Source organism: Eurosta solidaginis, chromosome X, assembly GCF_040869045.1.
Source record: "Eurosta solidaginis isolate ZX-2024a chromosome X, ASM4086904v1, whole genome shotgun sequence".
Classification (NCBI taxonomy): domain Eukaryota; kingdom Metazoa; phylum Arthropoda; class Insecta; order Diptera; family Tephritidae; genus Eurosta; species Eurosta solidaginis.
Genome location: NC_090324.1, coordinates 96,171,969 through 96,199,853, shown reverse-complemented (window position 1 = coordinate 96,199,853; position 27,885 = coordinate 96,171,969). Strand labels below are relative to the sequence as shown.

General features: G+C 37.5%; 1 protein-coding gene and 1 pseudogene across 1 annotated transcript in view; both read right to left on the bottom strand.

Annotated features, from left to right (window-relative positions):
- Positions 1 to 820: 820 nt before the first annotated feature.
- On the bottom strand, positions 821 to 1,497 carry LOC137235404 (BOS complex subunit TMEM147 pseudogene; annotated as a pseudogene).
- A 24,830-nt stretch (positions 1,498 to 26,327) lies between these two features.
- Positions 26,328 to 27,885, bottom strand: part of ey (eyeless) — a 2,912,801-nt gene continuing 2,911,243 nt past the window's right edge. The window contains exon 11 of the mRNA XM_067758165.1: positions 26,328 to 26,693. Within this exon, the coding sequence (XP_067614266.1) occupies positions 26,689 to 26,693 (5 nt within the window). The 3' untranslated portion in view covers positions 26,328 to 26,688. The remainder of the gene's footprint in view (positions 26,694 to 27,885) is intronic.

Sequence of the window (27,885 nt, the reverse complement as noted above, 5' to 3'; positions counted from 1 at the left end):
TCGCGATCCTTTCTCTACAAAATTAAACAATCATTTTACATACATCCTTATCAAACACCAACAGCTACAAATGCACTGAAACACAGTTTATCAAAAGGAAGTAGTTTACAACTGAAAGGTACAATACATCGCAAATCAAATACTAACCACATTTTTCACATCGTTAGGCAGCAAATCCTTCATACAATTTATTCGGGCACGAAGTTGTTCACGCGTTGAACTATTCTTACCACTACCACTACCGAGATTAAATTTTTGTTTTAATTTTCATATCATATCAAGAATTTCTACTTCTTACTCATCACTTGCCATTGCTCAAGATTAGCAACGGAAAGTGCGTGCAACTGCAAATCCTGTAACGTTAACTGCAGTTCACGATGCCTTGAGTCATACCAACCGCGAAAATCCGGCTAATTGAAAAATCTGCAATACAGGCCTTTCCAATCACCTTTTAATGATGATGTTACATTTGGGTCAGATTGCTCAATAATGGCTAAAAAATCATCCAGTTCGAAAGTGTTTGCATTCGGTGAAGACTTGAAAGGGCTAATGTCTTTTTGCAATGGCTTTAATGAAGCCTAGTAACGTTCTAATGGTATCATAAGACCTTCCGTAAACTCAAGCAAATTTCGGCGCATCAACGTTTTGAAACATGCATCAAATTTCGACCAATAATTCTTCAACCAAATACCTGGTTTTGTATCACCACAGGTGTATGCATTTCGCTACATACATTGTACGCAAAATATAATCTTTAAATATATGATTACAGAATACAAATCTACTAAATTAGACAAATTAGTTTATACTTTTAATTAACCTAAATGCCCATTTGCTGTGCCAATCCAGTATAAATATGTAGTGACATAAAAACCATAATGGAAGCAATGAATGCCTTAACAGCAATAGTTGACCATGGCCATTGTGAGTACGGTCAATAGACCTTCACGCCAAACGCCTTTGAATAGTAAACGCCAATAAAATTGTTACTAAAGGTTTAAGTGTCTTTGTTAAGATCATGACGTGAGAATAGCCACATCAACGTAGCTGTTGTAATGTGTTGAACCAATAAAACATTCGTTTCTAAACATTTTTAAAATATAAATCCAACTAAATTCAGTGCCACGTGCACCCACCCAAGCATTATGCCTCTCGATAATAGAACTTCTGCTGCTGCCCATCCTAAGCCGGCAGTGATCAATTTGTTATGCCCCTTTGCCGGGTATACGTGATAGTATTAAAGCGAATCCAAGTCGATCAGCAGCATTTAAGAAAATCCGCCAAGAAACTGAAACCTTCACCAGAGTCATTGAGCGGACCAGAGTCGAAGAAAGTCGCTAGCAGTAGCATTTTACATAGTTGTGTGAAAATGTAAATGCCACCGGCTTGTACGCATTCCCAAAATGCCCCACACTCGGAAAGTCCATAATATATATACGTAAGATAATAAGGCACATAAACCAGTGATACGCAATTACCAAAATGATACAAAGCCATTCTTGACCCAATAACCTGATTCAGTCGATTTCCGTGTCAACCTGAAAAGAAAAGAAATACAATATGTTAATGGAATGAAATAAAATTCAACAATGAAATTAAAATAAAACTTAACCTACGACATACTTACCGCGTGGTTCTTTTTTTTCAATGGAAATGTCATATATTTTCTCACACGTCACGTACCGGTTTACAAGTTCACCACAGCATTGCATATACATACTGACAGTGGAACGAGAAACGTAAGAGTTGCCATGTTCACCAAATCGACCATCAAATGGTTCGTTTCTCGACGCCTCTGTCAATGTCCAAGCACTCCTTTTCTTTTATATAGGACGACCACGATGGTCCACACCACACCTTAAACCCCCCCCCCCCCCCCCCCCCACCCACCTAAGTAAATAAAATAAATTCTTTAAAGTCCAATGCATTGTTTAATATTCAAACTGAAATAAAGAACACAAACAAGGTAATTCATTTATATATTTTTGTCTCCACAACTCACTGACACTATCGGTGATGAATCCGCTTTCTGTTTAGGGAGAGCGACGCTGATGAAGTGTACTTTTTTGAGCACTCCCAGCACCGATAGGGATAAAATCTCATATGCCCATTCAAGTGGGCCACTAGGCATAAACACGACAATAGGGCTCGGTTGCACACGCGACAGTTGAACGAACCACGCGGAGGTGAACCGTGGGGTGGCCGCCGGAACCACAATACGCCCTCATAGCTGGCGTAAAACTGGCCATACCAGGCGATGGTGTTCCCGCGCATTTTTACTATTATCGGCACCAGCAGAGCACGGATGATACAGGGGTTCACGCGCCGCAACCCCTCTGCCACCGCCTGCCGCACAAGCTACTCCGGCGCGTGACAAATGAGGACCCCCTCCGCCGCTCCGGATATTGCACATCAGCCACCACCTGGATGGGCTCCTCGTCTCCAGCCTCCACGGTCACTAAAATACACTGCACTGGATTCATTTCAAACTGAAAGGAAAAAAGGGAGAACAACCATTAGGAAAATTACTAAAATGCGTTATAATTTTCTTATACTTACGTCGTTCCACGTTTCGTTCGCCTTTTCAACAACAAACATCAAAAACAGTCATTATAAAGGCTCGGTACAAAAACAATCCGAGTCCCGAAATTAAAGAATCCCGACACGGCAAAATCCCGAAATTGGAAAAAGTCACCTGTTTCTACTGGCTTAGTGTGCTACTGCCCCAGTGACCTAGTTTTTCAAGGGCAAGCAAATACATATAGGTATATATATTCGCACGCCACAAACTCACCATACCAGCTGTCAGCTAACCAATAAATACACGACAGGGTTGCATGCAATCTCAGAATGGTACGTGCAGATAGAACGCGTCGTGGAGAACGCATCGCCAATCTGCATGTAAGCACCGGCAGTTGGTACACTTCCGAATTTAATTACTATTTTCGCTATTCGTCGTAAGCTGTCGCACAAAATTAAATCCATACTTTCGTTGGCCTCTACGCTTCGTTTTAAACTCGCTACATCTATTTTAACATACGTTTTGTAATAAAACACCTCCGCTTCACCCAACCAACCTCACGGTCACTCGCCCTGGCACCTCAAATGATCGCCCCGAGAGCGACACGATACATTAGACGCTGGAACGGAGACCTCGGCCTCTTCGTACAGCCCAGAAAAACCTAAACAAAAAATGCGAGTCTGGAACGGAGACTTCGGCCTCTTCGTCCAACCAAACAAAAATGATGCGATCCGGGAACGGAGACCTCGGGCTCTCCGTCCAACAAAAGGAGAAAAAAAAATTTTGCCAGTCTGGAACGGAGACCTCGGCCTCTTCGTCCAGCACTATTGACCTTCTACGTCATATCACTTTATGGATTCTATATATATCTAAGAATTATGTATAATCAAAGGCAAGAAATATTCACTTTCCTCCACTTCTAATGTTTATTTTCATCCTAGCTTAGGTGGAATGCTGCGCAAGTCGGGCAGGACTCCCGGCCACCCGCGACGCTGGCGAAATACGCGATTTAGTTTAAGTTTAGTTTTAATGCAAACATTTTTTCTCGTTGCTGTTCAGTGGTCGGAGATCGGTGGGGGTAAAAACGATGTTGCGTATCGCAAGAGGGGCCGGCATGTTTAGGCAGGATGCCTAACTTTTCCGCATCTGACTGCGATCCCCCCAATGCAACTCCGCAAATCGATACTCGATACACGACTTAATTTATAACAACCTAGACCATCACCGCCACATGTACATGCACGTGTATGTGTGCTTTTTGTCAGCACTCATGCATATGCATGTCGGGGTTGATGTGTGTGTGCCTTTCCCCTCCAAAACGGAGGATTTTGCGGGTCAACGGTTGTAGCTTTCTATGCAACCGGCTTCTTGGATTTCAACAGCCGTACAATACGCATCTGCCGCCAGCGATCTCTGCCGTTTTCCAAAAATACTTTCAGGTAATATTGTCACCAAGTTAACTTACGTCCACCCAATAAAACATTATTATTATCACGAGAACTTCTCGTCTATTTATTTATTTCTTTATTCCACACGCCATATTCCCACTGAGATCGAACCCGGTGCGCCCACCTACCTCCAGGATTAGACGCACCCCGGCAGAACACTGTAAATTCGTTACAATATGAATTTATAAAGTTTTAAAAAAGGAAACAATGATGTGTTAAGTTTTTCTTCTAATTCATGGTAGGCATAGCAACATAAAAAGGTGAGAAAAATTTACATGAGTATCTTCCAATACTATTTTAGATTGAAGATCGTGGTAGGGTAGGGTGAACAACGCAAGAGTCGAATGTCACCATAGACCTTGCGCCCTAATGCACACTCGTAAGGTGAAGTTTCAAGTATTCTTAAATAGATTTTTTTTTGATGAGAACTAAGGTACGAGGGAGCTCCATCCGCCGAGACTACTTCAACCTTTTGTAGTCGAGAATGCTAGGAGTTTAGTTCCGTCTTTTGACACTAGATTGCATTCACCTACATTAACCTAAATGCTCCTGTGATTTCACATTGTCACCTCACGTAGTTCTATGTCACATCGGTACATAGCCACGGTACCTTACCTACATCTTGGCTTCCAATTAAGAGGCCAACGAGCACAAATATCACATTGCAATCACAAATTCCATTACAATTCCCAAACATGGTCAGCCACAAGCGGAGAAAAGAAACGATCATCGAGAAACCAAGACAAGTAAGTGGTAATACTAATGACAGTAATACTGCCAGAAGATTTTTTCACAATGCAAGCTGATCTGAGGGGAATCACAATAATCCCGTAATAAGGATTATAAAAAATTTCTACATCATGCTAGAAAATGCTCAAGATTCGCTACAAACGAGGACGTATTTCAGACTCTTCTTTACACTTCAGATCCTTACATAAACAGCATTAGAAAACTGTATACTAAAAACGTCAAGGAACTTGATGAAGACGCCATAAATCTTTTGAAAGTGAACGAATTAATTTTAGATCCCGAAGTTCATCAAGTATAAATAACATAATAAACACATATGTACAATAACAATAGTAAATATTACAATTAATTAATTAATCTGTGTTCAATTTCAATCACCATTTTTTTATGCTTTTATTATTTAAATTGATTTGTATTTTGATGTACTATTTGATATTTGTTTTATAGGCATTAAAATAATAATATTCATTGTTAAAAAATAAATATTGGATACTTTTGATTATTTTGAATTTCTTTTATTTTTTAAGGTATGGTTTTAAATTAAATCATAATTAATTACATTCCATTTGAAGCCATATACCCCATTCTATATTTGCGCAAAATTTTAGAACATAATATTCAGAAATAAAAAAGTTATTGATTTTTAATCAGAACAGGCCTTTTTTCTATAGTGCGACGCTACCCCTTATGTGCATCTTGTCTTATAGCGTTTTCTTTTCTGAAATAAATTGTTGCCTAAGTAAATGGTAAAACCTTAATAGAGTTACTCCTACCCCAGGAAATTTTCAACATTTATAGTGATGCAAAGAACATAAATGGCTACCCCGTATACCATCTGATTTTCACAAACGCGCTGTCAAAGATAATAAAAATTAATTAGCAATTATTTCCTTCATTTGAATTTTCATCGCTAAATATTTATGAAGTTACTAAAATAAATTGTCACGATCAGCTGGTTTAGCAGAGTTGCAACGCCATTTTATGCAGGGTAAAAGTGTAACGCTTTTGCGTTGGAAGCAGGCAACAGTATTTACAAAAGAATGAAATACCTCGTTATGGCGTTACCTGCTTTCTAGAATAGAACAAAATATATTTACAACCCTTGTGCGGCGTACAAAAAGCGTCAAACTTTTTCCAGAAAAGAAAACGCAATTAGTTATACGTGTTTGTTACATTCCCACGTCTGAAGTTTCTTCCTCCTCATACAGAAACGCAATTCACTAACTTGTTTAACGAAGTTTGATGCCACTAATTTAGCTAAACGATAATTTTATCACCTTTTTTATTCACAAATTCGATAGTGCAAAATTAGCTTTTATCGTTGTCCTCTTGAGAATTAAAATTTATCACCGTTTCAATGTGTGTTGTTAACGCTGATGTTGAAATGAATTAAAAAAATTTTTTTTAAGAAATAAAAACAAAACAAATGTGAGTGGACTGCATTCCAACCCGCGCCCAACAGCTACGCCATTTTGACTTGTTGAGCGACAGAGTTGACTCATTTTTTCATTTTAAACGAAAAGCTGCGCGTAAAGTTAAAACGAAGTTAGTAAATTGAGTGAGTGAGAAGGCAAGTTATATGAGTCAGCAGAACTCTTGAACTTCATTCGGCCTACTTTTACCGCCTTTCGGCTGTGGGCTCTTTTTGTCCCACTGGTCTGTACCCTTCTATGCTATTCCTCTCTAATTGGGTTCACCTGTCGTTCTGTTATGGACCTCGTTCATTTTCTACTAATTTTGGTTTCCGAGTCCGACGCATAGTATACTTATTAGGGCGGGTCGATTTAAGAATCGTATTCTAGGGATCAAAATAAGAAACTTTTCCGAAGGAACCATACCTCTAAAACGAATTCTGATGTCCCCCCCCCCCCCTTTGGATCGAACTTTTGGGTAGGGGCAATTTCAATTCTACCTGCTGTGTCTTGTGGTGTCTTAAAAAAACAACACAAGCAATTTTACGATCTGCAGTTGTGTCACAGGGATACCTTCATTTTTTAAAACGGTTGAATAAAAAACCCACACAACTATGTTTACGACATGCAAATGCATCACAGTGATGCCTTGGTTTTAAAAGGGGGTTGTAAAAACGCTAATTTCTAATAATTTTTTTTAATTTCTTTTCTATTACTAAGTTAAATTCATTTTTTCATTTACATATGTTCTGACTAAATAAATTTCTAAAGAGAAAAATAAACTCGAAGAAGAAAAAACATAGGCATTTCAAAGTGGGATTTTTCAAAATTTGCCCCTACGACCCAAAGGGGGGGGGGGGGGGGACATCAGAATTCATTTTAGAGGTATGGTTCCTTCGGAAAAGTTTCTTATTTTGATCCCTAGAATATGATTTTCACAGAGCAATGGCGATTTTTTGCTTCCCCACAAATCGACCCGGCCTAATACTTATACTAGTATTATGTTGACCATTTTTTTGAATGAAAGTTATAGCAAAAAACATGTGGGGATGAGTTATCGCAATGCCATTTTTTTACATCCGCAATCCAAAAAAATCACTAAAGGCTACCACCGATCAAATCGATAGTCTCTTTTACCTACCTTCTATTAGCTTGGGTTGTATGTATGTATGTACGTATGTATGTATGTATGTGTATAACGGAATCTTTGATCATAATTTTCACCAAATTCCAGAAGTTTGATTAATCAACAGACATAAGGTAAATTTAGCTTATGACCATATGATATGGCCCTAAAGCCAATTAAAGCTTTGCGCACGTAACAAAGACCGCTGACAATGCAATAATTTATTGGCATGTGACATAGATAAAGGACATAAGGTCAGTTGACCTTATTTAGAATGGCCACAAGTTGAATTGAAAGTTTCCAAACGTATCAAGAACCGATGCCAATGCAATAATTTAATGTGACAAAAGGTCAACGGGGATAAGGTCAGTTAAACTTATCAACACTTCAACGTGGCCTTTAAAAATTTGGTATAATGACCATTTAGGAAATTTCCGTTTGACCTTGTGACCATTTCCGGATAAAGCCCATAACCATATGTTTACTGAAGTGACACCAACACAAAAGCAAAAACGTTCCGCAGGATCAATTTTACGTTATTATACTCAGTTGAGCAGAGCTCACAGAGTATATTAAGTTTGATTGGATAACGGTTGGTTGTACATATATAAAGGAATCGAGATAGATATAGACTTCCATATAACAAAATAATCAGGATCGAAAAAAAATTTGATTGAGCCATGTCCGTCGGTCCGTCCGTCCGTCCGTCGGTCCGTTAACACGATAACTTGAGTAAATTTTGAGGTATCTTGATGAAATTTGGAATGTAGGTTCCTGAGCACTCATCTCAGATCGCTATTTAAAATGAAAGAAATCGGACTATAACCACGCCCACTTTTTCGATATCGAATATTTCGAAAAACCGAAAAAGTGCGATAATTCATTACAAAAGACATATAAAGCGACGAAACTTGGTAGATGAGTTGAACTTATGACGAAAAATAGAAAATTGGTAAAATTTTGGACAATGGGCGTGGCACCGCCCACTTTTAAAAGAAGGTAATTTAAAACTTTTGCAAGCTGTAATTTGGCAGTCGTTGAAGATATCGTAATGAAATTTGGCAGGAACGTTACTCCTATTACTATATGTACGCTTAATAAAAATTAGCAAAATCGGAGAAGGACCACGCCCACTTTAAAAAAAAAATTTTTTTTAAAGTAAAATTTTAACAAAAAATTTAATATCTTTACAGTATAAGTAAATTATGTCAACATTCAACTCCAGTAATAATGTGGTGCAACAAAATACAAAAATAAAAGAAAATTTCAAAATGGGCGTGGCTCCGCCCTTTTTCATTTAATTTGTCTAGGATACTTTTAACGCCATAAGTCGAACAAAAATTAACCAATCCTTTTGAAATTTGGTAGGGGCATAGATTTTATGACGTTAACTGTTTTCTGTGAAAAGGGGCGGAATCGGTTGATGCCACGCCCAGTTTTTATACACAGTCGTCCGTCTGTCCTTCCGCATGGCCGTTAACACGATAACTTCAGCAAAAATCGACATATCTTTAATGAACTTAGTTCACGTGCTTACTTGAACTCACTTTATCTTGGTATGAAAAATGAACGAAATCCGACTATGACCACGCCCACTTTTTCGATATCGAAAATTACGAAAAATGAAAAAAATGCCATAATTCTATACCAAATACGAAAAAAGGGATGAAACATGGTAAGGTAATTAATTGGCTTGTTTTATTGACGCGAAATATAACTTTAGAAAAACTTTATAAAATGGTTGTGACACCTACCATATTAAGTAGAAGAAAATGAAAAAGTTCTGCAGGGCGAAATAAAAAACCCTTAAAATCTTGGCAGGTATAACATATATAAATAAATTAGCGGTATCCAACAGATAATGTTCTGGGTCACCCTGGTCCACATTTTGGTCGATATCTGGAAAACGCCTTCACATATACAACTACCACCACTCCCTTTTAAAACTCTCATTAATACCTTTAATTTGATACCCATATCGTACAAACTCATTCTAGAGTCACCCCTGGTCCACCCTTATGGCGATATCTCGAAAAGGCGTCCACCTATAGAACTAAGCCCCACGCCCTTTTAAAATACTCATTAACACCTTTCATTTGATACCCATATCGTACAAACATATTCTAAAGTCACCCCTGGTCCACCTTTATGGCGATATCTCGAAAAGGCGAACACCTATAGAACGAAGGCCCACTCCCTTTTAAAAATACTCATTAACACCTTTCATTTGATACCCATATCGCACAAACAAAGTCTAGAGTCACCCCTGGTCCACCTTTATTGCGATACCTCGAAAAGGCGTCCACCTATAGAACTAAGGCCCACTCCCTTTTAAAATAATCATTAACTCCTTTTGTTTGATACCCATAATGCACAAACGAATTCTAGAGTCACCCCTGGCCCACCTTTATGGCGATATCCCGAAACGGCGTCCACCTATGGAACTAAGGATTACTCCCTTTTAAAAAACTCATTAACACCTTTCTTTTGATACCCATATTGTACAAACAAATTCTGGGGTCACCCCTGCTCCACCTTTAAGGCGATATCTGGAAACGGCGTCCACCTATGGAACTAAGGATTACTCCCTTTTAAAATACTTATTAACACCTTTCTTTTGATACACGTATTGTACAAACAAATTCTAGGGTCACCCCTGGTCCACCTTTATGGCGATATCACGAAAATGCGACCACCTATACATCAACCACCACTCCCTTTTAAAACCGTCATTAATACCTTTAATTTGATACCCATGTCGTACAAACACATTCTAGAGTCACCCCTGGTCCACCTTTGTGGCGATATTTCGAAACGGCGTCCACCCATAGAACTAAGGCCCACTCCCTTTTAAAATACTCATTAACACCTTTCGTTTGATGCTCACATTGTAGAAACAAATTCTAGGGTCACCCCTGGCCACCTTTAAGGCGATATCTCGAAGCGGCGTCCACCTATGGAACTAAGGATTACTCCCTTTTAAAAAAACTCATTAACACCTTTCATTTGATACCCATATCGTACATATGCATTCAACAACTACCGCTCCCTTTTAAAACCCTCATTAATACCTTTAATTTGATACCCATATCGTACAAACACATTCTAGAGTCACCCCTGGTCCACTTTTATGGCGATATTTCGAACCGGCATCCACCTATAGAACTAAGGCCCACTCCCTTTTAAGATACTCATTAACACCATTCGTTTGATGCCCATATTGTACAAACAAATTCTAGGGTCACCCCTGGCCCACCTTTATGGCGATATCTCGAAACGGCGTCCACCTATGGAACTAAGGATTACTCCCTAATAATTTAAAGGCATGTGAGTCCAGAAGGCAGTATACTGTTAGAATACCCGTCATGAGTCTACGGTCCTCTCTTTTTAATGATAGAAGCAATTTTTTTAATCTGTGTAGTAATTTTCGACAATTTATTCGAGAATTTACAGCTAGGACCCACGCCTTCCCGCTTGGTCGATCATGTGCATCTCTAGCATTACCTTAATCTAGCCCAATCTAATTGGGACGTCTACGGAGCAAACAACAATGGGTGCGCTCTTTTTAGGTAGTTCATCCGCTTTTTCATTCCCATCTACTTATTCCTATATGCCCTGGGACCCAATATAGATGTATGCTTTTCCCCGTCCCGATTCTGTCAAGGGATTGCTTGCACTCTAACACAGTTTTAGATGCTGTGCCATGCGAGATATTGCTGCTTGATAGTTAATACAAAAGTTAACACGGCTACAGTTTGACCTATTTTCTTCCAGTGTTTCTACTGCTTTGGTTACGGCTAATACTTCGGCTTGGAAAACGCTACAGTGATCTGGCAGCTTGTAGGATCTGTTTATTTTCGGATCAGCACAGTATACCCTCCACTACTTTGGAACTCTCTGTGTACTCGTGTATCGCCTCGTCCGCCATTTGAGCATCCTTGCGCCAATCATCCACCTATACACCTTTTCAAGTTTAAGTTCAGAAATTTACAACTCAAGTTCAGAAAATTGCAATTCAAGTTCAGAAAATTACAATTTAAGTTCAGAATTTTTATTTCAAGTTCAGCAAATTACAATTCAAGTTTAGAAAATTACAATTCAAGTTCAGAAAATTACAATTCAAGTTGAGAATTTTCATTTTAAGTTCAAAAAATTACAATTCAAGTTCAGAAAATTGCATTTCAAGTTCACAAAATTATAAGTGCGGTGTTATTTTTCAAAAGTTATTCCAATTCATAATACGTAATGCAATACTGATATGTTATTTGCGGAAGTGTTGATGCTTCGTTGACAATGATGGCTTGGATATACTGTATCCCAAATTTTCTCCAAAGCGTATACATCCCGAGCTAAGAATTCAAACGGAGGATAACTCTTTGCAACAAGTGCAAGAGGACGCTCCGGCCATGAAAATACTTCAGCCGACACCGCAGTTTGGAAGCAGTGGAAGGGGGAGACCTCCACCGAGTTGCGAGAGGCAGGTGGAGGAAGTCTTGATCTGTGCACACAGTACTTATACGTTACTTGCGGGATTGTGGACACTGCGTTGATTTCGTCATCACTGCTGTCATACTCAATGCAGATCAATGTGCTTATGACCTTTATGTAGAATATAGCTGGATATCCTTGTAACTGACCTCTTATGAGAGGAGGAGAGAAAAGAGAGGTAACGGTTTTTTTCGCTAACTCCTTCAAGTGAGCAAAATTGATTTAAGTGAGTTAAAAAGAATTATTAGCGCTAACATTTACCATGTTACATACTTTAATTGCAATTGCATGAAAGAAAAAAATCCTGACAAACTTTCTGAACTTGAATTGAAATTTTCTTAACTTGAATCGTAATTTTCTGAGCTTGAATTGTAATTTTATGAAATTGAAATATATTTTTCTGAACTTGAATTGTAATTTTCTGAACTTAAATTGGAACTTCTGAACTTGAATTGTAACTTTCTGAATATGAATTTTAAATTTCTGAAATTAAAATGGAATTTCTGAACTTGAATTGTAATTTTCTGAGCTTGAATTGGAAGCTATGAACTTGAATTGTAAATTTCTGAACTTGAATTTTAAATTTCCGAATTTAAATTAGAAATTCTAAACATGAATTGTAATTTTCTGAACTTGAATTGTAATTTTCTGAATTTAAACTGTAAAAGGTGTAGTGTGGTGGTGGTGGGGCTCTTAACCCCTCGAAGCACAGGTAAGGAATCAGGTAGTCTGTAATTGATGACGCTATACTACTATGGCCGTATGGTCTGCACTCAAGCTGCCCTGAGGCACTGAAACCGTTGCAGATGTTAACGCTATGTTCTTCGCTACCAGGTTTACAGGTGGAATGTGCAGAATGGCATACATTGCAGCCGTCGGGGTTGTTTTCAGGGCTCCCGTAATGCTAAGTATTGATAGCCTGAATACCCCCACTAATTTTTTGAGGTATGTTGTTTTTTGTGTGGCTTTCCACCAAACACGAACTTCATAGCATATGATAGAGTCTACACTCGCTGTAAATACCCAATGAGAAAGAGAAGGTGATAAGTACCAGCATTTTTGTTACATGCATAAAGTGCCGTCGATGCCTTCTTCACCCTCATCCACGTTGAGCTTACACGACACCTTACTGTCTAGGACGATTCCAAAATATTTCGTGTCGTTTCTCCTGTATGGTCACCCTTCCTCAAATTTGGGACCTTGTACCTCTAAGCAAGACCATATCCGTCTCCTCTGCATTGGCTGTCAAACCGACATTAGATTCCCAGTTTTGCATATCCCGAAGCGCCCGATCCATCAAAGAGCTTATCGTTGGAAGACACTTTCCACTTATGACAATTGTAGTGTCATCTGCGTAAGCCGTAAGTTTTACGGGTCCCTTATCGGACCGCCTGAGCAGTTGGTTGATGACCACCGTCTATAGCAGAGTTGATAGCACCCTGTGGAGAGCAGCTGTTCATCCACGTTGGACTTTATGTACACATCTATCAGCCTCTCAAAAGCTTTGAACCGAAATGATGTTAACTTAACGGGCGTGTAGTCTTTTGGATACATGCGACCGATTTTCCCCCCTTTGGTAGGAAAGCTACATGAGCACTTCTCCTAGAGTGCGGTACATGATTCAGTCTTATGCACCCATCGAATATTATTTTAGGCCATTCCACGACCGCTCTACTTGAAACTTGTAGCATGGCCGGGTATATACCTTCTGGATTCGGCGATTTAAACCTAGAGAACGTCTTCACCGCCAATTCGTATGGGAAACATGTATCGAAAAGCACCGCAAGGAAATCCTCACTTTTCCTTGTGATTTTCTTCGCTCTGGAAATTTCACGCTTGTATATCCTCAATAGATCCCCATACTCGTCCCTTCTCTCTTCTTAGAAGACTCAGCTCATTTCCCCACCATGGGGGCTTTGCTTTTCCTCAGAATCTTCTTAGAGGGAAAGCTCTGTTATACGCAGTCATAAGGGTCCTTGTTAGGAAGGCATTTGACTCCTCCAGTCCCTCCACACTGGCAACCTCTTTATTCTAAAGAATTCTTATATACTGCAATAAATATTTACACCAATACTTACATACCAAATGTAAAAAATGTGTGACATATGCACATGTCAGCAAATTGTATAAGTGTATATATACTTAGCAATATATAAGCAATTAGTTTCAAACTGAAATAAAAGAAGCCTCAAGTTACCAGGCAATGTACTGAGTGCAATGGAATAGTACGAGTCAAAATATCTATCTTCTATAAATCTTATAAAATAAAGTCGCTAAATGCCATGTATGCACATAACTTCACACAGAATGCTCCGATTTTAAAACGGTTTTTTGCATTTGAAAGCTTAGCTACGTGAGATGGTACAGTTAATATAATTTGAAGATATATATTATAGGGGCGTGGAAAATTGCCAAAATGTGGTAAAAAATCATAAAATTTTTGTTTACACAGCTATAACTCATAAACGGAAGGATGGATTTAAAAAATTCTACTTTTCAGTAAAACTTTGAAATATTTACCTTCGTTCTGCATCAAAAAAAATACTTGATTCTCTTCTTATATCAGCCAAATTGTTTAAACAAAAGTAACATTTTTACCAAAAAATTCGTGTGTGTGATTGTTCGGTGTCAACTGTGCGAGCAAATTACTTTTGAGTGAGACATGAAGCGACACATACGTATATACACATAGCATTCGATGCGTTATTTAACTTCGGCCGTATATGTATAGGTATATATGTGTTCTCATATCAGCTTGACATACATATGTATGTACATACACAAATAATAATAAATGGTTAAGAATGCATACATCTCTCGAAAAATACTCTTTCGTTAAAAATATTGAACATTTCCTTAAAATTCTTAAACAAAAGTTTTATTTTATACGTAGTATAAAACAGAGTCGCTTTTTCTGTCCCTATATCCCTTTGAATGATCAAACCATTAAAACTACGCAACGGATTTTGATGCGCTTTTTTAACACGCTTTTATTAGCTTGGCCTGTATGTAACGGAATCTTTGAGCTTAATTTTCACTGGCTTCTAGAGCCTGATTAATTTGAAACTTTGCATACGTATCAAGGACCGCTGACAATGCATTAATGTGATGGTGTGGTGACATAAGGTCAACGGCCATGAGGCCAATTGGCCCTATTACCACTTTGAATGGCCATACGTTTGATTAAAACTTTGCACACGTATCAAGACTCGATGGTAAAGCATTAATGTGATGGTGTGGTGACATAAGGTCAACGGCCATAATGTTAGTTGGCCTTATTACCACTTTGAATGGCCATAAGTTTGATCGAAACTTTGCACACGTATCACGGCTCGATGACAATGCAATAATGTGATGGTGTGGTGACATAACGTCAACGGTCATAAGGTCAATTGGCCTTATTACCACTTTGAATGGCCATAAGTTTGATTGAAACTTTGCACACATATTAAGGCTCGACGACAATGCATTAGTGTGATGGTGTGGTGACATAAGGTCAACGGCCATAAGGTCAATTGGTCTTATTACCACTTTGAATGGCCATAAGTTTGATTGAAACTTCGCACGCGTGTCAAGGTTCGATGACAATACAATAATGTGATGGTGGGGTGACATAAAGTTCAGGGACATAAGGTCAATTGAAGTGATGACCACCCCAAATGGCCATAGATTTGAAACCTTGCACATAATGCGAAAAACGCATTCCTTTATTAAAGATAGAAGTGGATGCATGGCACATCTACGAAAGAGCATACTGGAGCCCTTTTTTAACACTCTTTTATTAGCTTGGCCTGTATCTATGTAACGGAATCTTTAAGCATAATTTTCACCGGTTTATAGAAGTCTGATTAATTTGAAACTTTTCATACGTATCAAAGACCGATGAAAATGCATTAAAGTGATGGTGTGGTGACATAAGGTCAACTGCCATATTGTCAATTGGCCTTACTACCACTTTGAATGGCCATAAGTTTGATAGAAACTTTGCGCCCGTATCACGGCTCGATGAAAATGCATTATTGTGATGGTGTGGTGACATAAGGTCAACGGCCATAAGGTCAATTGGCCTTATTACCACTTTGAATGATCATAAGTTTGATTAAAACTTTGCAAACGTATCAAGGCTCGACGAACATGCATTAATGTGATGGTGTGGTGACATAAGGTCAACGGCCATAAGGTCAATTGGCCTTACTACCACTTTGAATGGCCATAAGTTTTGATTGAAATTTTGCACACGTATCAAGGCTCGATGACAATGCAATAATGTGATGGTGGGGTCACATAAGGTTAACGGACATAAGGTCAATTGAACTTGTGATCACCCCAAATTGGCCATAAATTTGAAACCTTGCACATAATGCGAAAAACGCATTCCTTTATTAATGATAGAAGTGGATGCATGGCACATCTACGAAAGAGCATATTGGAGCCCTTTTTAACACGCTTTTATTAGCTTGGCCTGTATCTATCTATGTATCTATGTATCCATGTATGTATGTAACGGAATCTGGAGTGGAGCCGAGAGCCGCGGTAATGCAGAGCTCCGAACTCCGTTGCACCTTTTGAAGCATTTTAAGATAGGTACTTTTAGCTAGTGCACGCTACCAGACCAAGGCACCATAAAGAAGAATCGGGCGCACGATTGCTGTGTAAATACAGTAGGTCACCTAAGGGGAGAATCCCCAGGAGGTGCAAATTGCCCTCTTGCAGGTGAACAGCTCTGCTGCTGCCTTCTTGGATTGCTCCACTATATGGTCACTCCATAATAGCTTCCTGTCCAGAATGACTCCCAAATATTTGACTTGATCGCTAAACGCTAAGAACTTACCCCCAGTTCTTGGCGATGTAAGATTTGGTACTTTGTACCTCCTCGTGAAGAGAACAAGCTCGGTTTTATCCGGGTTGACTTCCAAACCTGTGGCGGGTTGTACTCCTGGAGCAGGTCCAGGATGTCAGCTGGGTCCGTTGGCGTCACTGGAACCCAGGCTCTAGCCCTTGGTCGTGAGGGGATATCACGCGCCTCCACTACCTTGAGGCGCGCGCCCGGATATACCACCCCTATCAGCGTGACGGCAGCCCTATAGATGTTGACCGTCCCGGCGTCGCCACAGAAAATTAGTTTGACGTTGCCCTGGAACCACCCTGCATCGGTGTAAGATGGCGGTGGACCAGGGTTGTCTTTTTATTCTTAACGGCCACCGTAGCGAGCGCGGCCTCGATCCACTTCCACTGTTGTTTCGGTATCCTGCCATCTTCGCTGCTCTCGTCTATAATGCCAATGATCTGCCGACCCTTGGCAATTTCGGCGAAAGACCGCGTCCAGCCTCCCTGCGTCTTGGTCCTTTTCGGTGCCGTGGGGTTGTATTCATCCATGGACCGCTGTCCTTTCGGGGTTTCATCACTCTCGACTAAAACTTTTAAAATTACTTGAACTAAAAAATTAAAAATAGATAATAGTTTAAAAAAACTAAAAAAACACGCTTTTATAGCAAACCGAAATAAAAAATAGAAAATAATTTTCAATTAAAAAGAATTTATATAACAGTAGTAGAAGGTCAAACAATCGTTTATAGTTAATCACCTCAAAATAAAATTATAATAAAATTTAAGTTATTAACAGAATAATTTAATTCACAGTAAAAAGCGTTGGGTGCTTGATATTGAATGTTACAATTATTCTATTGGCAACTATCTGAGAGGAAAGATATGAAATGTAGTCAAATGCACCCCACGCTTTTTACTCTGAATTAAATTGTTCTGCTAATAACTTAATTTTTATTGTAATTTTATTTTGAGGTGATTAACTATAAACGATGGTTTGACCTTCTACTACTGTTATATAAACTCTTTTTAATTGAAAATTATTTTCTATTTTTTAGTTCGGTTTGCTATAAAAGCGTGTTTTTTTTGTTTTTTTACACTATTATTTATTTTAGTAGATAGAGTGATTGAAGAGTTAGGTTTATATGTATAATAACATCCACTAAAAAGTGGAGAAATGCTGTTATTTTGGAAGTTTCTAATGTGATGATTTATTTTTTTTTTTTATGATGTGATGTATATATATAAAAGAAAGTGGTATTGGTTACACTATTTATAACTCAAGAACAGATGAACAGATTTGGCTGAAAATTAGTGGAGAGGTAGCTTACTACCAGGAGACAGATATAGGATACTTTTTGTCCCGTTCTGGTTAGGGTCTTGAGATCAAAACGTGGACTTGCGTAATCCTGGGATATTTTTTTCCAATATGGGTATCAAATGGAAGCTGTTTATGATTACTTTGATACGGGGTATTTTTCGTACCCGTGGGTGACTAGGGTCTCGATATATAGGCCAAAACGTGGAGGCGGGTACCCTTAGAATGTGTTTATAGAATATGGATAACAAATGAAAGCTGTTGATTAGTGGTTTAATACAGGGTAGTTTTCATACCTATTGGTGACTAGGGTCTCGAGATTGAGGCCAAAACGTGGACCCGGGTACCCCTAGAAAGAGGTTATACAACATGGATAACAAATGAAAGTTGTTGATGAGTGCTTTAGTACATGATCATTTTCATACTTATGTATTTGTGTCTAGGGTCTCGAAATATAGGCCAAAACTTGGATCAGGCTAACACTAGAATGTGTTCTTACATTATGGGTATCAAATTGAAGCTGTTGATATGAGCTTTAAAACAGATTATCTTTATACCCCTGGGGGACTAGGGTCTAGATATATAGGCCAAAACGTGGATCAGGCTAACACTAGAATGTGTTCTTACATTATGGGTATCAAATTGAAGCTGTTGATATGTGCTTTAAAACAGAGTAATCTTTATACCCCTGGGTGACTAGGCCAAAACGTCTGCCCGTGTACCCCTAGACAGAGTTTATACAATATGGATATCAAATGAAAGCTGTTGATGAGTGCTTTAGTAAAGGGTAGTTTTCATACCTATTGGTGACTAGGGTCTCGAGATTGAGGCAAAACGTGGACCCGGGTACCCCTAGAAAGTGGTTATACAACATGGATAACAAATGAAAGTTGTTGATGAGTGCTTTAGTACATGATAATTTTCATACTTATGTATTTGTGACTAGGGTCTCGAAATATAGGCCAAAACTTGGATCAGGCTAACACTAGAATGTGTTCTTACATTATGGGTATCAAATTGAAGCTGTTGATATGTGCTTTAAAACAGAGTAATCTTTATACCCCTGGGGGACTAGGGTCTCGATATATAGGCCAAAATGTGGATCAGGCTAACACTAGAATGTGTTCTTACATTATGGGTATCAAATTGAAGCTGTTGATATGTGCTTTAAAACAGAGTAATCTTTATACCCCTGGGTGACTAGGCCAAAACGTCTGCCCGTGTACCCCTAGACGGAGTTTATACAATATGGATATCAAATGAAAGCTGTTGATGAGTGCTTTAGTAAAGGGTAGTTTTCATACCTATTGGTGACTAGGGTCTCGAGATTGAGGCCAAAACGTGGACCCGGGTACCCCTAGAAAGTGGTAATACAACATGGATAACAAATGAAAGTTGTTGATGAGTGCTTTAGTACATGATAATTTTCATACCTATGTATTTGTGACTAGAGTCCAGAGATATAGGCCAAAATGTGGACGCGGGTGCTCCTAGAAACTGTTTATAGAATATGGATAACAAATGAAAGCTGTTGATGAGAGCTTTAGTACAGGGAAGTTTTCATACCTATTGGTGACAATGGTCTCGAAATAGAGGCCAAAACGTGGACCAGGGTAACACAAGGATGTGGTTTTATATTATGGTTATCAAATTGAAGCTGTTGATATGTGCTTTAAAACAGAGTAATCTTTATACCCCTGGGGGACTAGGGTCTCGATATATAGGCCAAAACGTGGATCAGGCTAACACTAGAATGTGTTCTTACATTATGGGTATCAAATTGAAGCTCTTGATATGTGCTTTAAAACAGAGTAATCTTTATACCCCTGGGTGACTAGGCCAAAACGTCTGCCCGTGTACCCCTAGACAGAGTTTATACAATATGGATATCAAATGAAAGCTGTTGACGAGTGCTTTAGTAAAGGGTAGTTTTCATACCTATTGGTGACTAGGGTCTCGAGATTGAGGCCAAAACGTGGACCCGGGTACACCTAGAAAGTGGTAATACAACATGGATAACAAATGAAAGTTTTTGATGAGTGCTTTAGTAAAGGGTAGTTTTCATACCCATTGGTGACTAGGGTTTCGAGATTGAGGCCAAAACGTGGACCCGTGTACCCCTAGAAAGTGGTAATACAACATGGATAACAAATGAAAGTTGTTGATGAGTGCTTTAGTACATGATAATTTTCATACCTATGTATTTGTGACTAGAGTCTAGAGATATAGGCCAAAATGTGGACGCGGGTGCTCCTAGAAACTGTTTATAGAATATGGATAACAAATGAAAGCTGTTGATGAGAGCTTTAGTAGAGGGAAGTTTTCATACCTATTGGTGACAATGGTCTCGAAATATAGGCCAAAACGTGGACCAGGGTAACACACGGATGTGGTTTTATATTATGGTTATCAAATTGAAGCTGCTGATGTGTGCTTTAGTACAGAGTAATCTTTATACCCCTGGGTGACTAGGGTCTTGAGATATAGGCCAAAACCAATTTAAATTGGAAATTCTGAACATGAATTGTAATTTCCAGAATTTAAACTGTAAAAGGTATAGTGTGGTGGTGGTGGGCCTCTTAAACCCTCGAAGCACAGGTAGAGAATCAGGTAGTCTGTAACTGATGACGCTATACTACTATGGCCGTATGGTCTGCGCTCAAGCTGCCCTGAGGCACTGAATCTGTTGCAGTTGTTAACGCTATGTTCTTTGCTACCAGGTCTACAGGGGAATGTGCAGAATGGCATACATTGTAGCTGTCGGGGTTGTTTCCAGGGCTCCCGTAATGCTAAGCATTGATAGCCTGAATACCCCCTCTAATTTTTTGAGGTATGTTATTTTTTGTGTGGCTTTCCATCAACCAGGAACTTCACAGCATAGGATAGAGTTTACACTCGCTGAAAATACCCAATGAGAAAGAGCAGGTGATAAGTACCAGCATTTTTTGCCGTCGATGCCTTCTTCACCCTCATCCACGTTAAGCTTACATGACACCTTACTGTCTAGGACGATTCCTATATATTTCGTGCCGTTTCTCCTGTATGGTCACCCCTCCTCAAATTTGGGACCTTGTACCTCTTACTAAGCAATACCATATCCGTCTCCTCTGCGTTGGCTGTAAAACCGACATTAGATTCCCAGTTTTGCATATCCCGAAGCGCCCGATCCATCATAGAGCTAATCGTTGGAAGACACTTTCCTCTTATGACAATTGTAGTGTCATCTGCGTAAGCCGTAAGTTTTACGGGTCCCTTATCGGACCGCCTGAGCAGTTGGTTGATGACCACCGTCTATAGCAGAGTTGATAGCACCCTGTGGAGAGCAGCTGTTCATCCACATTTGACTTTATGTACACATCTATCAGCCTCTCAAAAGTTTTGAGCAGAAATGATGTTAATTTAACGGGCGTGTAGTCTTTTGGATACATGCGACCGATCTTCCCCCCTTTGGTAGGAAAGCTACACGAACACTTCTCCTAGAGTGCGGTACATGATTCAGACTTATGCACCCATCGAATATTATTTTAGGCCATTCCACGACCGCTCTACTTGAAACTTGTAGCGTGGCCGGGTATACACCTTCTGGATTCGGCGATTTAAACCTAGAGAACGTCTTCACCGCCAATTCGTATGGGACATGTGTATCGAAAAGCACCGCAAGGGAATCCTCACTTTTCCTTGTGATTTTCTTTGCTCTGGAAATTTCACGCTTGTATATCCTCAATAGATCCCCATACTCGTCCCTTCTCTCTTCTTAGAAAACTCAGCTCATTTCCCCACCATGGGGGCTTTGCTTTTCCTCTGAATCTTCTTAGCTCTTTTATACGTAGTCATAAGGGTCCTTGTTAGGAAGCCGTTTGACTCCTCCAGTCCCTCCACACTGGTAACCTCTTTATTCTAAAGAATTCTTATGTACTGCAATAAATATTTACACTAATACTTACATATCAAATATAAAAAATTTGTGACATATGCACATGCCAGCAAATTTTATAAGTATATATATACTTAGCAATATATAAGCAATTAGTCAGTTTCAAACTGAAATAAAAGAAGCCTCAAGTTACCAGGCAATGTACTAAGTGCAATGGAATAGTACGAGTTAAAATATATGTACGTATATAAAAACAAGTAAGGAAGGCTAAGTTCGCAAATCTTTTAAATTCCCTTTTAAATGTGGGCGGTGCCATGCCCATTGTCCAAAATTTTACTAATTTTCTCTTCTGCTTCATAAGGTCAACAACCCACCTACCAATTTTCATCGCTTTATCCGTCTTTGGTAATCAATTTTCAGTTTTTCGAAATGTTCGATATCGCAAAAGTGGGTGTGGTTATAGTCCAATCGTTCATTTTAAATAGCGATCTGAGATGAGTGCCCAGGAACTTAAATACCAAATTTCATTAAGATACCACAAAATTTACTCAAGTTATCGTGTTTACTGACAGACGGACGGACGGACATGGCCAAATGATTTTCTTTTTTCGCCCAGATCATTTTGATATATGGAAGTCTATATCTATCTCGATTAGTTTATGCCGTTACGGGGTACCGTTTTGCGAACAAAATTAATATACTCTGTGAGCTCTGCTCAGCTGAGTATAGTAAATGAATTTCAATACATACTACACCATTCGCGTTTGAAAGAATAGCCATATCTTGGGAATTTTGTATGGCCAGTCACCTTATGATATAATTCAAATTTGAACTTGTTTATGTTTAAGTAATTGCTATGGTTCAGTGACATTGTTATTTTGTTTATTCAATTGGTGTGTGCCAACAATTTATGACATAATTGTATGTTTATTCCAAAAAGAAATCAATTTATTTGTTTATGTCCTTAGCTATGTTTTTTCTTTAGATTTCATGCTTTTGTTGTTTATATGTATATAAATTTTAGTGTTTATTTAGTGCTTATAAAATTTCTTTTTATTTCGAGCAATAATATTTGACATTTAAGTTTATTTTTATGTACTACGATTTTCTTATTACTTAGAGTACAACTATTTTGCTTATCAGTAATTTTGATTTTATCAAAGTTTAAGCCTATTTTTATGGATTATTATTATCTTATTCTTTTTTGTGCTTTCGCTATTTTCTACTCAATGGGGAATTAATGTAAAGCTATTTTTCTTATCAATATTTTCTACTTTATAGGGAGTTAAAGTGTAGTTCTTTTTCCTATCAATATTTTCTACTCTATAGGGAGTTGAAGTGTATTTATTTATCCTATCAATATTTTCTACTCTATAAGGAGTTAAAGTGTAGATATTTTATCTATCATCATTTTATACTATATATGGCCTTTTATATCTACTATCTGACTTATGAGCTATTTCGCCTTTACCTAATACTAAATCTGCTATATTTATTTTCTTACTGTGACTATTTTCATCATAGTTAATTTCTTGTTCTTCCTTAGTTATAACCTATACTTAATTTCCTTACCATAAGCCTCATTATTATATACTGCACAAACTATATTTTCTTGTAAAAATTCGTTAGTCACAGGTGTTTTTCCAAAAACCAGCTCAAAAGGGCAGTAGCCGTGAACTGTTGAATGTGTGGTATTGTAACAATACTTAAGGTATTCATCCCAATCGTGTTTGTCAATTGATATGTAGGAACGTGCATATTCATTGAATGCTCTAAGACTGCGTTCAACAGTGCCTAAAGTTTGATGATGGTAAGGTGTTGAGGTTTTATGCTCAATTTGAGCTTGCACAGTTTCTTAAATAAACTATTCTTGTATTAGGTTTTCATATCTGTTATGATTGTTTTCATACAACCATAAATCAGAATGAGATGTTCAAATAAAGCATTGGCAACTGTTACTGCATGTTTGCTCTGAACGGGTACTGCAACCAAATATTTAGTAAGATCGCATATAATAATAACCTTATACTGATTTCCATGTATCGATTTTGGTATTGGTCGGATTTTATCGATTTGTACTATATCGAAAGCTTTCGGAGGTGTCTCCATTATAGCCATTGTTTTTTGAGGGGTTTAATTTTTTTTGCTATTGGTGCAATTTTTTAAATATTTTCTTATATAATTTTTCATATTTTTCAAGTAATATTTTTGTTTTATCTTGTTTGTCGTACGGTTTATTCCTTAGTGGCTACCAATAACAGGATCGTCGTGATACTAATGAAGAATTTCTTTAATTTTGTCTATGTGTGTCACATAGATAACCTGTGGAGTTAATGCAATGATTAAGTTTTTGAGAACTTAGGTACTATTTCTTATTTATCTTCTCTAGTACAATTATTTTTAAACAATTTTCTCCTAAGGACAACTGTATTTTTGCAAGTCCTAAATTACCGACTTCTTCCATAAGCCAAGAAATGTATTGTCCTAGGTCAATATTCGCCTCAACAATTGGTTGCTTTTATCTATTGTGCTACAAATTTTCTTTCTTTTTTTTTTTGAAATATAATTTCCGAGGATCGAAAACGAGCTCAACATGTCTTCTAACTTCATATTTATTAAGCGCTTCATATATTATAGGGTTCTCAGTGTGACTTTTATTTTCTTATTTTGTTGTATTATTATTGGTCGACTGACTAGTTTCCGATCTTGTGGCAGCTTTTAATATTTTACATGTTTCCACTGTCATTTGAGGTCTTTAATATAAATTTCCGATAATGCGTCTGCTATGTAATTTTTTTCCTGCTATTTACTCCATTTCAAAGTCATATTCTTCCAAATCTAATCTAACTCTTGTTAATTTTCATTTAAAAAAGATATAATAAAGGTAGATGGTTAACTTTAATTAGGAACTTTCTGACATAAACGTATGGTCTAAATTAATTTATGGCCCAATGAATTGCTGCTAATTCTTTTTAAACGGTTTTATTTAGGTTGACTTGACAGGCTGCACGGCCAGTAATTAATTAAAATTTAAGTATCTTCAAGATAAGCTACAAGCCTAAAACTAGGAATATAGTTCAGAACCCGATGACAATGCAATAATAAGAAAGAAAAAAATCGCCGCTAGGTGGCGCATGGATCGAGAAATTCACAAAAATCGTATTTGTGGTCCGATTTGGTTAATATTTGGAACACATAATACATACATGAATAGAAAACGACCTATGAAAAAAATCGCCGCTAGGTGGCGTAAGGATTGAGATATTAACAAAAATCGTATTTGTGGTTCGATTTGGCTCATATTTCGAACACATAATGCATACATGAATAGAAATCGACCTATGAAAAAAATCGCCGCTAGGTGGCGCAAGAATTGAGATATTCACGAAAATTGTATTTGTGGTCCTATTTCGCTCATATTTGGAACACATAATACATACAAGAATAGAAAGCGACCTATGAAAAAAATCGCCGCCATGTGGCGCATGGATCGAGATATTCACAAAAATCGTATTTGTGGTCCGATTTGGCTCATATTTGGAACACATAATACATATATGAATAGAAAGCGACCTATGAAAAAATCGCCGCTAGGTAGCGCAAGGATCGAGATATTCACAAAAATCGTATTTGTGGTCCGATTTGGCTCATATTTGGAAATTATATTCGACATATAGAAATAGAAACCACTTTAGTAAAAAAAATTCACGCCAGGTGCCGCAGTATCCTGATGAGTTAAAGGTAGGTTCCGACAAAAACCAGTTTGGCTTTGTAGAATGCTCCAACACCATGGCAGCGTGCATATCGTGCACAGAGTATATCTACGAAAATATTGATAAAAAGAATTATGTGGCTCTCTTGGCAATTGATTTATCAAAAGCTTTTGACTCAGTAAATATAAAGATAATGGTTCGTAAGTTAGCTGAACTAGGCTTGGAAGGCAAGGAACTGAAGATATTTGAAACCTTTTTAACCAACAGAAAACAGTTGGTACAAATAAATAATACAACGAGTTCCACCATGGAAATTAAAACAGGCGTACCGCAAGGATCAAAAATAGCGGCAACTCTGTTTATAATATATATTAATAATGTACTAAAACTAAATCTAAAGGGTGTTCCCCAGTTTTATGCTGATGATGGAACCTTCATGTACTCTGAAAGTACGTTAGAAGAATTAATCACCAACATTAGGACAGATTTGAATGAGATAAAAAAATTGTTTGACTGTAATTTATTCAAAATTAATTTAGAAAAGACACATTTCATTATTTTTAACAACTTCAAACCCATACCGAGCATTACAGATTTTCCTGGTTTCGCATTTGATAACAAAATTATCGCGAGGGTAGACAAGTTGAAATACCTGGGAATATGGTTCGACACGAATTTAAATTGGCACGAGCATATAACTAGATTGAAGCTTAAGTTAATACCGCTAAATTTCGCAATATATAGAAGTAGAAATAATATACCCAGAAAACAATTGTGGCTATTATACGATGCGTATAATATGTCACGTTTAACGTATTTAAACCCAATCTGGAGCAGATGTGCAAAAAATAAAATAAATGAGTTACAAATACTTCAAAACAAAATAATAAAAAATATCCTGTTACTACCTAGAATAACTCCCACTATCAGGCTTTATGAAAATAGGTTAGACGTTAGAAAATACAGTATTCTACAGACACTGCTCATTGTTTTCAAAATCAAAAACAATCTGATTAAACATAGTCTTGACTTAAATTTCGCAGGAAATCTAAGCTATAACTTTAGAAATACTCTATATATAAAAACTTGTTTTTTCCGTACTCAAAGAAGCACAAATTCAATTCGTAGCTATGGTGCTAGAATGTTTAATAAATTGCCCGACAATGTTGAAACATGTTCCAATTATTTGCATTTCTTGTTACTAGATTATAACTTTAGCCTGTAAAATACAAAAAAAAAAAAAACACAGTAAATAAGTATGTTAAAATAATTCGGCGCCAGTATATTTAAGTTGGCACAACACACTTGTTAGTAAGTACTAAAATAATTTAAATGTAAACTAGTGTACTTAACGCAGTTGACAGCGTAGGAAGCAAATATGCATACATGTTAAGCTATCTTCTCATACAAAATGTATTTTTTTCGAGAAAACATTGTATTATTTTTAAAATACGCCATCAATAAAGAAAAAAAAGAAAATTGAGAAATTCAAAAAACTCGTACTTGTCTGTCCGATTTGGCTCCTTGAACAAATATTATATACAGTCCGGTAGAAGTGACATCAAAATACTTTGGGGCACATAAGTTCAAATTTTGTTAGTGAAATTTCATTACAAAAATTCATTTCCCAGTAGAAGTGACGTCAGAGTACTTTGGAGCACATAAATTCAAATTTTGCTAGTGAAATTTCAGTATAAAAATTTAAGTCCCGTTAGAAGAGACGTCAAAATACTTTGGGGCACATAATTTCAAATTTTGTTAGTGGAATTTTAGTAAAAAATTCATTTCCCGGTAGAAGTGACGTCAAAATAATTGGAGCACATAAGTTCAAATTTTGTTAGTGAAATTTCAGTTAAAAATACATTTCCCGGTAGAAGTGACATCAAAATATTTTGGAGCACATAAATTCAAATTTTGCTAGTGAAATTTCAGTATAAAAATTCTAGCCCCGCTAGGAGAGACGTCAAAATACTATGGAGCACATAAGTTTAAATTTTGTTAGTGAAATTTCATTACAAAAATTCATTTCCCGTAGAAGTGACGTCAGAATATTTTGGAGCACATAAATTCAAATTTTGCTAGTGAAATTTCAGTATAAAAATTCAAGTCCCGTTAGAAGAGACGTCAAAATACTTTGGAGCACATAAGTCCAAATTTTGTTAGTAAAATTTTAGTATAAAATTCATTTCCCGGTAGAAATGACGTCAAAATACTTTGGAGCACATAAGTTCAAATTTTGTTAATGAAATTTCGTTAAAAAATTCATTTCCCGGTAGAAGTGACGTCAAAATACTTTGGAGCACATAAGTTCAAATTTTGCTATGAAATTTCAGTATAATAAAATAAATGAAAAAAAAATTTTTAAGTTAAACGGTTTTATTGAAAGCAATAGGTTTATTAAGTAATAATAA